General features: G+C 58.3%; 1 protein-coding gene across 1 annotated transcript in view; it reads left to right on the forward strand.

The window, feature by feature from the left end:
- EFNB1 (ephrin B1) overlaps positions 1-4734 on the forward strand; it is a 48402-nt gene extending 43668 nt beyond the window's left edge. The window contains exon 5 of the mRNA XM_015626618.3: positions 308-4734. Within this exon, the coding sequence (XP_015482104.1) occupies positions 308-696 (389 nt within the window). The 3' untranslated portion in view covers positions 697-4734. The remainder of the gene's footprint in view (positions 1-307) is intronic.
- The last annotated feature ends 10531 nt before the right edge of the window (positions 4735-15265 follow it).

Below are 15265 nucleotides of genomic sequence, written 5' to 3' on the forward strand. Positions count from 1 at the left end.
GGGGAGCAGTGATGCTGGATGGGGGACAGGGTGTGTGGTGCCCTTTCTGTGGATGCCTGGGGCTCCTGCCTGCCCTTCCTGGGGATATGTGGGTCTGACTGGGATGGGAAGGTGGGGAGCAAGTGCCATCCCCTTGCAGGTGAGGGCCTCCCCTCCTTGGGAGCACGGTAGGAGAATGTTCTAAGTTTGGGGGGCAGAGAGGGGCTCCAGTGGGAAACTCATCTCCCTTCTCCACAGGTGTGATCCATGCATGGACAGAGCACAGACCTGCCTGCCTCTCTGACCCCTGTGTCCCCTTGCCTTGCAGGCTCTGTCAACCAGGACGGCCAGGAGACGCAAGGTCCCAGCGATGGCTTCCTGAGCTCCAAGGTGGCCGTGTTTGCAGCCATCGGCGCCGGCTGCGTCATCTTCATCCTCATCATCATCTTCCTCGTTGTGCTCCTGATCAAGATCCGCAAGCGGCACCGGAAGCACACGCAGCAGCGAGCCGCAGCCTTGTCCCTCAGCACCTTGGCCAGCCCCAAATGCAGCGGGAACGCGGGCTCGGAGCCCAGCGACATCATCATCCCCTTACGGACTACAGAGAACAACTACTGCCCGCACTACGAGAAGGTGAGCGGGGACTACGGGCACCCCGTCTACATCGTGCAGGAGATGCCCCCGCAGAGCCCAGCCAACATTTACTACAAGGTGTGAGGAGCAGCCTGGGAACGGCCGATGCAGCAGCGCGGGAGCGCCGGGCGCGGGGCTGGCGCCGCAGGGAGGAAGCGAAACGCCCCCCCCCGGCACGGCGCGGGCAGCGCCGGGAGCGGCGCCGGGGAGCGGAGGGCTCAACGCTCACGTGCTGATTCTCCCCTTTGTATTTAGTTTTGTAGTTCTCAGCTTTTGTAATCCCGAGACTCTGAGGGTGAGCCTTCAGCCTCCTCCTCTTCTTCTCCTGACTGTGGCCGGCTGTGGCGGGGGCGGGTGCCGTGCCTTTCCATGCTCGGGACACTGCTGGCAAACCCGGAGACTCCACCATCCCTTTGTGGTTTGGGATTTCCCCGTGTCACCCCTCGGGCCCTGCAGGAAGTGCCCGCCAGCGCCGTGGGGTCCCGGAGCCTGGAGCGACGCAGGGGCCTCGGTCCCAGGAGCAGCAAGCACACAGGGGGATGAGGAGGAGGATGCTTTGCCAAGGTGCCAAGATGCAGACAACTGTGCAGGGAGGAAGCTGGCAAACCCGATTTACTACTACTACTATTATTATTATTATAATTATTTTAATTTTTTTGTAACATTTTTATTTTTGTGAATTCCGGGCAGGACTCCGGCCCGCCGCCTCCGGGCACACGCCGTCACCTCCTTCCAGCACGCGATCCCGCCGGCCACGGGGCAGATCCCGCTCCCCCCACTGCCCCTGGAAACTTTTGTGTTCGTAGCTGTTGACTCTTGTTTTAGTCTCTTTATAAAAAGAAAGAAAGAAAAAAAATTCTATCTCCACCCTGTCTCAAGCATTCAGTGCGCGAGGGGCCGGACACTGCTCCCGCCCCACGTGGAGCAGCCGTGGCCTGGCAGCTCTTCCCGACCCCTCTGGAGCATCCCACTGTGGAAAAAAGCCTTTGGCTTTCTATCGGGCTGGGGCTGAGCCTGCTGGAAGCAAGGTAGGGGGTGGCAGGGGGAAGCTGCACCCCCCTCCCAGGCTGGGCATACTGCAGGTGATTGTCCTTGGAAAGGAAAACTGGAAAACAAAGATTCCCGACCTGCAGCTCCTGCCAGGGGTGTCAGGAGGAGGTGCTTGGGGCTGGAAGCCCCCGAGTGGCTGGAGCACCAGGCTTGGCTTGGTTGGGAACTGAGCCAAAGGCTTTTCCACCCTCTTGGTTTACCTGAAGAATCCAGTGCCCCTTGGCAGGACCTGCTTTGGGGACCAGCCCCCGCTGTGCCTGTTCCCCGCCCTGCTCCTGGTGCAGGAGCATTCCCTGTCCTGCTGCCTCCCGGGGATCCCACAGCCCGGGCTCCCCTGCCCTTGCCTTGCCCATCTCCTGCCCAAAACTGGAAGGGGTCGAGCCTGTCTGGTGGGATCATTCCCAGCTTCCTCTTGCCAGGAGGAGCCACCGGTACCATGGCTGATGCCAGTGAGCCCAGCGGGGCTGGCGATGCCCTGGCACTGCCTGTCCTCGGGCTGTCCCCCCTTCCTCACTTTCTTTTCCTTCCAGCAGTAGCTGCTTTTGCTCAGGGAGCAGGAGTGGGGCCGGCAGGGCTGTTCCCGCCTGGGCTGTTCCCACCTGTCCCCAGGGCCCCGAGTCCCGCATTAGGAAGTGCCCAAAGAGCGAGGGAGCTGCTCTGCTAAAGTGCCTTGACAAGGAGCGGGCGGGGGCGGGGGCAGAGCAGGGACTGGGGGTCTGTGGCCCGGGAGGATCCGGTGGTCCCGGGAGGATCCGGTGGTCCCGGGAGGATCCGGTGGCCCGGCTGCTGCGCTGGGGTTTGGCCCTGAGCAGAATGGGAGCATCCTGTGGTGTCACATTGTTGGGTTTGCAGTTTAGGGCAGGAATTTGGGCTGGAGCAGAGCAGGGTGTCCCAGCTCCCCTCCTGCCCTCGGCATCCCGAGATGGTTTTGCTTCCAGGGCCCTGAACCGGCTGCTTCCCTCGGGAGAGACATGCCCCAGCGGGTGCTCCCCCCACTTCCCCGTCCCAGCGCTGCTTCCCCATGTAGCACCTTCCATCCCTCTCTCCTCTGTGGGATCCACTGCCCATCCTGGCCTGGGAGCTGCCCCCACCAGGACCCCCATTCTCCGATGGGGAAATCCCAGAGAATTGTGTCTTAAAAAAATCCCCTTTCCCTCTTTCCTCTTCCAAACCTTAGCCTGTGTTTCCCGAAGCAGGCAGAGTCCTGGCTGGGTGGTGGTGGCAGTGGTGATGGTGACAGTGACAGTGGAATCCGTTAGGAATAGTGACAGGAGTGGAGGGGGAAATGGGGGGACGATGTAGTTTTGGTTTGGTTTTGGTGGAGAAGGGACAGAGTCTGGCCACGAGTTGTACCAGAAGTGATCTGACAGTGCCGGTGGCTTCTCCTGGTGGCTGTCCCCAGCTGAGGTCTCCATCAGTCCCACTCCTGCTGCTGGGAACAGCTGCAAAACCTTGTAAATATGTGAAGAAAGGGTGAAATCAGAACTCTTGGTTTTTGCTGAGCACCTCGGGATGCTGGGTCCTGGATCAGAGTGTGTCCCTCGGGTTCTTTTCGTGGAAAGCATTGAAATTTGGTTGATTTTTCCTTTTTTTTTTTTTTTTATTTTTTATGTTTTTGTTCCCCCCCTGTTTTGTTTGTGTAAATACTAGTCTTTTTTGGAAGAAATAATGTAAAGATGTTTTGTATAAACTCCGAATTATTTTCTGGTTGCTTTTTCTTAGAAAAACAAATGAGAACTTAAAAAAAAAAAAAGATGAAAAAAAAAAAGAAATTTTAACCACAAGAACGGGTGTAAAACATTGTCATAGAGCTCAGCCTGGAGCCTGTGGGCTGTGTTGGAGTGTGGGAACTGCCGGGATCGGGACTGGGGACCTGCCCTCGATATAATGCAGGATCAGATGGGCTCCAAGCAGAGAGTGAGGCAGGAATCTGGGATTCTAGTCCATCCTGGAATCTGTGGCTCATTCCCAGTGACTGCCAGAGCTCTGAGCCCTGCCCTGGCCATGGGCAGAGAGTTGTGGACACATGGTGACCTAAAGGAGCATCAGATTTATCAGCTTTCTTATCTTTGACCGAAAAACTCCAGACTTGGGGATGTAGAACTCAGTGCAACATCCTGAGATCCTGCTCTGCTTTACTGGCCCTGTGGTGGAGATCCCTTTCCCAGCTATCCCTGTTTTCTGTTTGCCTATTTTGGTTGTCAGCTGCCAGCTCACCATGGCCCCATCTGTTCTTGGTGCCTGGGCTGGGGTGGCTTCTCAGCTGTGCCCACCACAGTGAAAGGTCCCCGTCCAGGGGTGGTGGCTGTGCCTGTGCTCCGGTGTCACGTGGCAGCTTGAAGGCATCAGGGAGTCCCCAGTTCTCCCAGCTGCTCCCAGGAGCTGGGCTGTGAACCTGCATTATATCGACAGAGGGTTCCTGGGAGGTTCCAGAGGTGCTGGAGCAGGGATGGACATCCCTCTCTCCATCCCGGCAACGCCGCGCTCCTGCACGACCTCACCGCGCTCCCACATTTCAGAGCTGTGCCACCTCCATATCCCACAGCGTCACATCCGCGCCGTCCCCTGTCCCGAGGGGCCTGGCCCTGCCATCAACCAGCCGGGGCTGCCGCTGCCCCAGCCCTGTGCCACGGCACCGCCGGAGCAGCCGGGTCCCCCCTCCACTGCCGTTAGCCGAGAGGTGGACACGGAGCTGGAGCCCGGATGTGCTCCGGGTGCCGGGCCCACGGGATGGGGCTTGGGCTGAGCGGGAATGGTTGGGCACCATGTGGGGAACCTCCTCAGCTGCAGGGGCACATCCTGGCTCTGGCCTCGGCATCCCCGCGCTGGTTGATCCTCCTCGGCTCCCGGTGGGGCTCCGGCAGTGCTGGGATCCCCTCGGCCGCGCTCCCGGCGCCGTAGATTTTCTTTCTTCTTGTCATGTTCCTGGTTTTGATTCCTTTCGCCTTCTCCCAGCTCTCCCGCCCAGTAGCATATCATCGGCATCGGTAACAGCTCTGTGGCAGCTGAACTCCATGGAGCCGTGATGGAACCTGATATATTGTTAAATAAAAGGGTTTTTTTCCTATGGAATCCTGGCTGTCTCTCGTGTGCTTTATTCCTGCCCCAGGTTTGAAACTTCAGCCTGAGCTGAAGAGATCTGGGAAGAGATGGCTGGGAGAGATCCTCACCAGCTGGTCCTGAAAGGACCTGGTGGGTTTGGTTTGGTCACAAAAGGTTTGGAGATTTTTGTTCAATATTTACAGCATGGGCTCAGGATTGGATGAACTCAGGGTTGGATATGGATGGATATGGTTGGGCACTCCACGGATATGGTTGAACCTGGTGATCTTAAAGGTGTTTTTCAATCCAAATAATTCTGTGTTTCCATGGCTCTGTCCCTGCAGCCGGAGGCTCCTGGGAGCCACTGATTCCCCTCAGGCTTGACCTCCTGTGCTCCAGAGCAAACAGAGCCTATTGGGAGCTGCTGGTGGGTGGCACAGGACAGGGATGTCCCATTCCTGGCAGGAATGATCCTGCTCCAGACAGGGACAGGGAAAAGCAGAGAGTGAGGCCAGCTTCTCCTCACCCTGGCGTTGCTTTAGGTGAGGATGGAACCATGGATGTTCCTGCCTGGTGCAAACCACACCTGCTCCAGTCCAGGTTGTCCTATCAGGAATTGTGGCTGCTGGATTCTGGGATGACCACAGGGGTGTGGGAGGGGGTGGGTCTGGTTCATGGGATCTCAGAGTTAAAATGGGGCTGAGGCACCGATCAGGAAACTCATCCGACCCGGAGGGGTGAGGTGAGCCTTGGAGATGGAACACAGCTGGATAGTTCGGAGCTGCTTGGGCACAGCCAGAACCTTCGGGACCATTCCAAGAGTGAGCAGGGAATGCTGGGATGAGGGTCGGGATGGGGGGGCTGCAGGGTGCACCAGCCGGGCTCAAATGTGGTTTGCTGGTTTGAAAACCCTCCTCCCTGCGTGCTTTGATCCCAGTGGGAATGAAATAAGGCTTTTAATTCTAAACAGCTTCTCTGGGCCCTGATGCCCGCAGGGAGAACTGGAAGTGCCAAACGTGCTGAGACCTGCCAGCAGAGGGAAAAGTGTTTTAACAGGTTCCTGGAAGCCACCCCCGGCCGGGAGCGGGAGTGCGGGAGGGTCCCTCCGGCTCCGGGGCTGCTCCGGGTGGGACCAGCAGGGACCGGGGGGAGCAGAGCCTGCCGGCCCTGATCACTCCTGGTGCTCCATGTGTATCCCAAGGCAGCTGCAGACGGGGTCCCATAGGGCAGGGATGAGCTGGAGCTGCTTCTCCTCCTGATCCCACCCCGGTGTGAGATCCTGCAGAAGTCCCCGTGCTGGGAAAGGTTTGATTGGGGGCACCCTTGTCCCTGTCTGTGCTGGGAGGGGACATCAAACCCGGTGCCAGTGCCCACAGGGACAGGGAGCCGAGGCCGTGCAGGGGCTCCACTCTGCTCCCAGGGGCCGGCTGGCAGTGAGGGATCGGCAGGATCCTACCCGGGAGCCTCTGGATCTGGAAAGTTCATTAAAGCTGCAGAGCTGCTGATGGTTTTGGATGTCCATCAGGACTGGAGGAGTTATTTTAATTATTTCACATAAAGGAGCTTTTTGTCGAGTTTATTAACTCGCCCTTGGCTGGATCCCACTCGGGAGTGGGGAAGCTGCCAGGCCGGCAGAGCCAGAGCGTTTGGGGGGATTGGGATGCTGGGGGTAACCATGTCCCTGGTGCAGGAGAGTTTGGGGGGATAACAATACTGAGGGGCACTGTGTTCCTGCTGCAGGAGCTTTTGGGGGATGCCAGGGTTACCTCAGGGGCAGGAGCAGTGCCATGGCCAGGGTGGAACCCCCAGGGAAGGGGAGCCCATATGGGAAGCACCTGTATGGCCTGGTTAAGGGATGGGAAGCTCACAGCCCCTTGGAGGAAGGTGAGTAGGGAATGATGGATCTGCAGCACTTCCAGCTCCAGTCTGGGACCCAGCTCAGCCGGACAAGGGACACTGGGGCTGCTGTGGGGCTCAGGATGAACTCTGGTGCAGGGAGCATGAGGCAGGAACACCCCCAGGATTCCTGGCACTTCAGCTCCATGTGCTGGGGCTGTGCTGGTGGCACTGGTGCTGACAGGGTGCTGTCCCTGTCCCACCCATCCTCTCCCTCCTAATCCCAGCACTGCCAAGGCATTGCCATCCCTGGAGCTTCCCACTCCTCTCAAGGCCCTGAGCAGCAGCTGCTGCTGCCCATCCATGGATGAGCTGGCCCTGGGAGGCAGCAGGGATGGAGCTGGAGCACCAGTGCCTCCAGCCTCTGCTCTTCCCAGCCTTGGCTGTATTCCCTGGATCTCAGAGTGGCTGAGGGTGAGCAGGACAATGGAACTCAGGTTCCCTTTCCAGTATCACATCCCATTCTCCCATTGCTGCAGCCCATTCCTGGCCTCATCCGCCCTTCCCAGCCCACTCAGCCTCCTCCTGTGGCATTTCCACTCCAAGGGGAGCATATCAACCCCCCATCCTGGAAGGGGCTGGATAACAGCAATTCCTGTTCATAAACCTTGGCTGGACCAGCTGTGGCTGCCAGGACTGGGAAGTTTATCCTTGTTTTCCCTGCAGTATATCCAAAATAACTAACAGGTCTTCCTGGTCGAGGCGCTGGGCTTTTCCCACAGCCAGGCTTTCTGCTGCATCCACTGGCTTGACTGCACCTGGTTTCCAAGGAGAGGAGCCTGGAAGATCCATTAGGCTGTCGTGGAATGCAACGAGTCCCGTGGGCTCCGTAATAGGAGCAATAACGGGAATGCACTGGGGGGCCGTTTGTCACAGGGATGGGATGGGATGGGATGGGATGGGATGGGATGGGACAGGGACAGGTTTGGGATGGGATGGGACAGGGACAGGTTTGGGATGGGATGGGATGGGATGGGATGGGATGGGATGGGATGGGGGTGGGAATGTGGATGGTGGTCTCTGTGTTAGACGCTGAATGGGATGGGAGGAGGAGAAGGGTGAGGAAGAGGAGGAAAAGAGCACAGCTGGTGCTGGCAAGGCAGCGGGTCAGGCTCCAGAGCTCTCCCCGTGTTCCTGTGCCACTGCCAGCCCCATCCCTGTGCCAGGGCAGCCATCTGTGCCCGAGGCGGAGCAGATCCGGGTGGAGCGGGCCCGGCGCCGCTCGCACAAAGGCCCCGCAGTTGGACCCAGCGGAGCTCAAGTGCTCGGAGAAAAGCGTCACGCGCTGCCAAGGTTTTTCCTCCACAGGCAGGCCCGGAGCCAGCAGGGATGGTTGCAGCCTTTTTCCCCTGGCAGCGCTTCCAGCATCCTGAAAAGGCTCTTCCCTGGTCATATCCCAGGCAGCCGGGATGTGCAGGGGCTGCCGTGAATGACCTCCCTGGGTTTGCCAGCAACCCGCGGGGATAACTGTGAGGAAAGGGCTGGGCTGGAGGGGTCACAGGGCTGGAAAAGGCAAAGGAGCATGCTAGGAAACCATGGGGGGACGAGGAGGAAACTTTGTCCCAGTGAAACAGGGAGCTTCAGGATAAATCCTGTAGGTTTTGGTTCGTTAGGAAGGAATGAACATGGCTCTACAGCAAACATCAGTTAATTATGTGCAAGGTTTTAATGTTCCTGAAACACAACCCTTGGAGAGGGTCCCCCAGCTGCTGGAAGGGGGTATGAAGGAAACACAGAGCTTTTCCTTTTGTTTTTGATGGAGGATGAGAGAAAAATGGGAAATATCAGTGCTGTGGCCACCCTGAGAGCTGCTGCTGAGCCAGCCCAGGATCCCACTAGTGTTGGGGCGTTCTGCCTCTCTGCAATCCTGGGAGCCTGACAGAGGCTTGTCCTGCTTTTCAGCAATCCTGGGATCCCAGCAGGGGCTTGTTCTGCCTCTCATAATCCCAGGAGTCTGTGGTGGGGTTATCCTCTGAGCCAGGACCTGGCTGGGAGGTTGCCCCATTTCAGTGGTCACTCTGTGCCTCTCTCCTGTTCCCCAGGCACAGGGAATGAGGACACCGTGACTGCAGGGTGCAGGTGACCTGGGGAAGGTGTGATCCAGGCTCCCATCACTTCATCCCACCCCATGGAAGAGTGTGGCTGAGCCTTTGTTGGCTCCCAAGAACAGCACCCAGAGCTCAGGAATGGGATTTGGGCAGAGCCAGAACAAGCTGGGCTCCTGTTCCCATCCCGCAGCTCCTGTTCCCATCCCAGCGATCGCCTCCAGCCTTGGACCTGCCCTGGCTGGGAAGGGCCGAGCGAGGCTTCGGTTTCAGCCCAGCTCCCCCCTAATTCCTGCAGCCTGGTGTAATCCTCCCCAGCGAGCCCAGCGCCAGGTTCCTGCTGGAAATTGGCTCTGGCTGTGGCTCTGGGGTCTTTGTAGGGAAGCTGAGCCAGAAGGAAAAGCGAGCTGGAGACTCCAAAGGGCTGGGAGGGAGCTCTGCTCTCCTCCCCCTGGGGGCTGGGGGAGCTCAGGTGGTGTCTGGAGTGGGGTGGAAAAGGCCCTGAATCCTGCTGAGAGCTGGGATGGGCTCATCCCCGCGGCAGAGGCAGAGGCTGGGGTGCTGTGGGGTGCCAGCCCTGCCCAGCAGCAGGAAAAGGGCTTCCCGGGGTGCCCCAGCTGGATATGGGCTTCTCCTGACACAGATGGAGATGGGAAGGGATACAGGGAATGTCTGAGGAGATGAAGCAGTGTGTGAACCCACAGCCAGGAGCAAGAGATGCTGCCTGTGGGGTTATTTGCCTTTGCATCAACAGTGGAGCTTTCCTGCTGCCTCAGCCCCAGCAGGGAAAAGCTGCCCTTGGAAAAATAGGGAGGAGGGGTCCCATGGCTGCTGTCCCTGTGGGACCCCCGGGTGTCCCCCCAGCTGCGGCTGTGCCAATGCCCAGCTGGCTCCAGTGCCCGGGCTGCAGGAGCCTGGAAGGATGGCAGCTCCCATCCCGCATCCATCACTTTGTCCTGGCTGGAAACGGGAGAGCAGCTCGTGAGGAGGATGCGGGATGAGCTGTGGCTTCCCACTGTTTGATGTAAAATAGGATTGGCCATTAATTATGGAGTTTACAGGGCCACGCTGGAGGGACCTGCAGGGGCTGGATCACAGCGAGGGTTGAGGGGATCATGAGAAAAAGGTTTCCCAGGGACGGATGGGGAAGGACTGAGCTGCATCCCAGCGGGAGAAGGCAGCTCAGAGCAGGCAGAGGTGGGTCCTGCTGGGGTGTCCATCCCACCTCCCCCCGGTCCCAGCCCTGCCAGAGCCTGACACCTCTCCTCGCCCTCCCTGGGCTTCCAACAATAATCCCGGTGCCGGCTGGGCTTTGCTGCTCTTGGACGCGGGAGTGGGGCCGGAGCGCTCGGCTCGTAAGGCGATATCCCGATATCCCGGCAGCCGGAGCAGCCGAACAAAGGCGCAGTGTCTGCGGGCCCCCGGGTCACCCGGAAACCCGTCCCAGCCTGGGGGGAAAGGGTTAAGGAAGGCTGAGCCTCCAAACATCCCGCGATCCTTCTCAAAACCAACAGAGGGGTAATTAGCTGTTAATAAACGGGAAAGATGAGCCTGGCTATCCTTGGGGGGTGCAGAGGGCTGGGGGGGTGTGGGGTGTGCTGTGCAGGGGCAGCCAGGCTGAGGGGGCTCATCCCGAATCCCAGGAAATCCCAGGCTATGAACACCTCACTCACAGCTCAGGCAGAGACAGCGAAGCCTTGGGGGTGGATTTTATTCCATGTCTTATCATAGGATCACAGAATCATTAAGGTGGGAAAATCCCGCTGAGATCGTGGAGCCCAACCGTTCTCCCAGCACTGCCAAGTGTCACTTCCACATGTTTTTTAAACACTTCCAGGAATGATTCCAGGTGATTCCATCGCTTCCCTGGGCAACCTGTTCCAGGGCCTGACCACCCTTCAGCAAAGAAAATCCTGCAGGGGTTTCCCAGAGTCGGTTTTGCACCTTCCCAGTGATCCCAGCTACTGGAGGTGGATTTCCAGGCACAGAACCCCTGTGCATATGAGGGGAACGCAGGAATTCCCACCAGGAATGGATGTTGGAACCCCCTCATTCATCTGGGGATGGGCAGGGGGCTTGGCTGGAGTCAAAAAGGTTCTCTAGGAGCAGCAGTGGGTCTGGGGCATGCCCTGCCTGGAGATGTTCCATGGGATTCTCCATGGGATGCTCCATGGGATGTTCTATGGGATGCTCCATGGGATGTTCTATGGGATGTTCTATGGGATGCTCCATGGGATGTTCCATGGGGTGCTCCATGGGATGTTCCATGGGATGCTCCATGGGATGTTCTATGGGATGTTCTATGGGATGTTCCATGGGATGTTCCATGGGATTCTCCATGGGATGCTCCATGGGATGTTCCATGGGATGCTCCATTGGATGCTCCATGGGATGCTCCAGCCCTGCCACATTCCGGGCACCCTCTGTTCTTCTCCGTGGCAGCTCTGGCTCGGGAGAGAGGCAGGGAGGGTCGTGCGGGCGAATCCTGCCCTGAATGCGAGAGAAAGGCCCTTTCAGGGAGTGCAGCCAAGCACGGAGCGTGGCCAGAGCGCGGCTGCAGCCGGGAGAGGCCCCACGGCCCCGGCAGGACGGGCGGGGAGGACGGATCTGGAGCATGGCGGCATCTGCTGAGCCCCAGGGCAAGGAAAATCTCTGGAGGAAGGGAAGGTGGAGGATTCCTGGGAAACCAGGAATTGCAGCTGGACCCTTTGGATCATCCTGACCTGGCACCAGCGCTGCTCCTGCTGCGGGTGGGGTTTTCCAGCCAGGATGGGCACCTTGGAGCCCCTCCCATCTCCAGCATCAGGGGATGCTGGTGGAGCAAAAGTCTCCTCAGCCATGTGGGATTTATCCCACCAGGAGCAGGAGCAGGCAGCTGGGAATGCTCCCAGCTCACCCAGGAGCTGGGGGGGTGCTGGGGCAGCCGCAGTGGAGGGGCCTGGGGGAGCCTGGCTCTCACCCTCCATCTGCAAAGTGAGGAAGCCATTCCTTCCCCTCCAGCAGGGTTTTAAAGGAATGGTTTAACCCTAGAAGTCATGTAATTAACATTTCCCACTTCCCTGTGTCCTCTGGGCAGGCCGGTCGTGCCCAGTGTCCCGTGCCCAGCTCCCCAGTTCCAGCACCAAACCTGGAATTGACTCTGCCGTGGTCTCTTTGTTTCTACCAGAGTGCGGTGAAATGTGTCCGATTAATGCTGCGCTCAACAAAAAATATGCAGTTTTGGACTGGACTGGGCTATTCATTCATTCTGGGTTCGGGGCCAAAAGAATGGATTTTTAAAAATATAAAAATGTCTCACTTCAACATTTTTTAAATCAAATATTTTGGCTTTGCCTTTGGAGTCAGAGCTGGGAGATCAGGTGAAGCCATAGGGAGCACTTTTAAAAATATTTTTTCCAACCTAACTCTCCCTTCCCAAACAAACTTGGCCTTTTCTCTGGCTGTATTTAACGTGGGATTGTTTGTTTACCCTCGTGCAGACCACGGCGTTTGCTTTTGTGGTGTTTTTTGTTTGTTCTGGGATCCTTGAAATGATTTGGGTTTTGTTATTATTTGCTTGCTGAAGGAAACCCCAAATCTGTTATTCTCACACCTCTTGTTGCATTGGGGTTTTCTCCAGCACTTTCCCGTTCCCCAGCATCAGGAAGAGGGATTTAAGGCATCTCTTCCCATCGACGGACCCTAGTGGGGTGCTTGGTTGTTTTTGGGGTGTGTGCTTTAGGGTTTTTTAGGGTTTTTTCGTTTTCTTTAGGTTTTTTTAGGGTGTGTGTGTGCCCAGACTGGGAGGATTTTGCAGCAGTGAAGCCAAGGGGAGGCCATGGGAGCCATGGGAAGGGGATCCCTAGGGATGTGTCCTGCTCCACCACCTCAGGGTGCTCTGGAAAACCCCCGAGGTCTTTTCCAAGTTAAGCAATTCCAGGATTCTGTGTCTATTCTGGGCTGGGCGGTGGGTGATGCTCCACGGGGAGCAAACGGGGGGTTCCTGTGTGAGCTGAGCCTTGTCCCCCACTCCCCTTCCCCCCGTGGGTCCCTGCTCGGCACCGCCGGCTCTGCCTGATGTGTCCTGGCAGCCGCCGCCTCCGGCTCCTCGGGAGCGCGGCCACGGGTGATGAGATGTGTCCTGACGGCCTGGCCACGTTACACAATGTGCTGTGCTGTGCTGTGCTGTGCCATCCTGTGCTGTGCTGTGCTGTGCTGTGCCATCCTGTGCTGTGCTGTGCTGTGCTGTGCTGTGCTGTGCTGTGCCATCCTGTGCTGTGCTGTGCCATCCTGTGCTGTGCTGTTTTGTTCTGTTCTGTTCTGTTCTGTGCCGGCCCAGGGGCTGCAGGGACCGCCACCCCCCCAAGGACACTCCTGTGCCTCATCCTGCTCCACACCCACTCCTCTCCGTGAGGTTTTCCATGGGAATGCTGGTCACCGGCCTTATGGGATGGGAGCAGCGAGCCGTGGCTGAGGGAGAGAATGGTGGGGGAGGAAGTTTTGCTTGTCCAAGGCCTCCTTTTCCCCTGCTTCTCACCACTTGGCACATCCTGACCCTGCTGGAGCAGCAGCTCCCCGGCATCCCTGTGCCGGCTGCGTCCCCCGAGACCGGCTGGGCTGGTGTGACAGGCGTGAACGGAGTGGTGGTGACACAGCTACGTGTCCTCATTCCTCACTGTGGCCTCTGTGTGCAACTTTTAATTGCTTTTGTGCCGTGGGTGGCGAGTCCGGCAGCCCAGGCTTCGCGGCGCCAGCGGAGCCAGCTCTTCCTCGCTATTGTCGGAGCTCCTGGAATGTTGGAGCCCTGGCACAGCTCTGGTCTGGAGAGACCCCCGAGCCAGGCAGGGATCACCCCCCAGCCTGGGACAGAGATACCTCCAAGCCATTCCAGGTTCAGAGAAGCGTTTGGAACCATTTCCATCCTCCCTGTCCCCACATCCTCCCTCCCCAGGCTGGCGGCAGGCGCGGAGCCGGGGGCAGGGAGCTGGAATGGTGAGGGGGGTGCTCGTGGCCAGCTGAAGATCCTCAATGCCTGGTTGGACTTGGCATCGAATATTCATTGGAGGCAGCCCCTTCCCGCTGGCCACGGGACAAGCCATCAGCTGGCAGGGGACGGGAAGGGGCTGTGCCCCCATGGTGGGGACAGGGGGACGGCACCAGGCATGGGGAGCCCCCACAGCCCTCCTCCTCCACGGCCTCCAAATGCTCGGGCCTGGTGGGAGGCTGCGGGTTCCTTCCGGGAGGAGCAGAAGGGTCCTGCAGATCTCAGCATCCTCCTTGGCTGGTGGCTCGGCCACCTGGAAGACGACGGGAATCAGCCTGGTTTGGAGTGGGTTGGATCCTGTCTCCCCACCTGGGACGTCTGCACATGCACTGGGGTGGGGGTGGGAGAGGGGGCTGGGTCCTGTTGGCACTGCCAGGGGGGATTTGGGGGGTAATCATGTCCCAGGACAGGGTCACCCCACCTTCTCTGCATCCCTGGGCGAGGTGAGGAGCAGGATGCTCCCACATGGACGCCTCGTGCTGTGGTCCCCATCTGTGCTGTGGGGTCCCATCCATCTGCCAGTGGGTCCAGATCCCAGCTGGAGCATCAAGGACCCACCACTCCTGTGGCTTCCTGAGCCCCGGGAAGATCCAGCCGGGAGCTTTCACTGCAAACCTCGGAGCTCCTGCGGTGAGGAGGGTGAGAGACCTGGAGCAGCCCTGAGAGATGTGGCAGCTCCTGCAGCTCTGTGCTCGCTGTAATCAGTGTTACCAGGAATCTCAGCCTCTCCTCTGATCCCTGCAGCTCCACGGAGCAAATCCGGGAGCCACAGCTGAAGGCACTTCCTTCTATGGCTGAGGCAAACAGCTCATCATCATTATCATCATCATAATTATTATTATTATTATTATTATTATTATTATTATTATTATTATTATTATTATTATTATTATTATTATTATTATTATTATTAATCTGGGGCTGAGCCCCCCCACTCTCCTCTCCCTCCCCTGTCTCTCCTCTCCCTTTGGGGCTCTCTGGGATTCTGCTCATCCTGGGAGAAGAGGAAGAGGAGCTGTGACACTCTTGGCACATTCTGAGCCCCCTGAGGGGGAAGGTGCCAATCCCATCACAGGGACCACAAGGAATACGTTCCCCCCTGGCTTTTTCAAGCTGCAAAGGTGCCACAGTCCTTCCCAGGACACAAAAATTCCGGTAGCAATAATGGACATGGGAAAGCCACGTGCTGCTCTGTTGTCACCCTCCGAGCCTGCCCTCCTGCTGGTGCTGGGGTCCTGCTCCCAGGATGGATGGTGCCGGAGCAGGATTCTGGCATGGATCCCTCCTGGTACCCTCGGGGCAGGATGGACACAGGGAAGCCTCAGGAGGGGCTGCACAGAGCTGGCAGAGCTGGGAGAGAGGCACCATGTGGCTGTGGGAAGGGCAGCCCTGGTCTCGCAGCAATTTTGGTGGCAGGAAAAAGGTTTCTGTGCCAGATTCCCTGGGTTTTGGGTGCCACTGGCCCTGGGTGGCGGCAGCACCAAAGCCAGAGTTCATTTGAGGTGGAAATCATTAGCAGTGCCAGGCATCCTGTGAGGAGGGAGCAGAGTTCCTCATCCCATCCTGCAGCTCTGGGCAGCAGCTTTTGTCTGGCACC

The sequence above is a fragment of the Parus major genome, chromosome 4A, assembly GCF_001522545.3.
Source record: "Parus major isolate Abel chromosome 4A, Parus_major1.1, whole genome shotgun sequence".
Lineage (NCBI taxonomy): Eukaryota > Metazoa > Chordata > Aves > Passeriformes > Paridae > Parus > Parus major.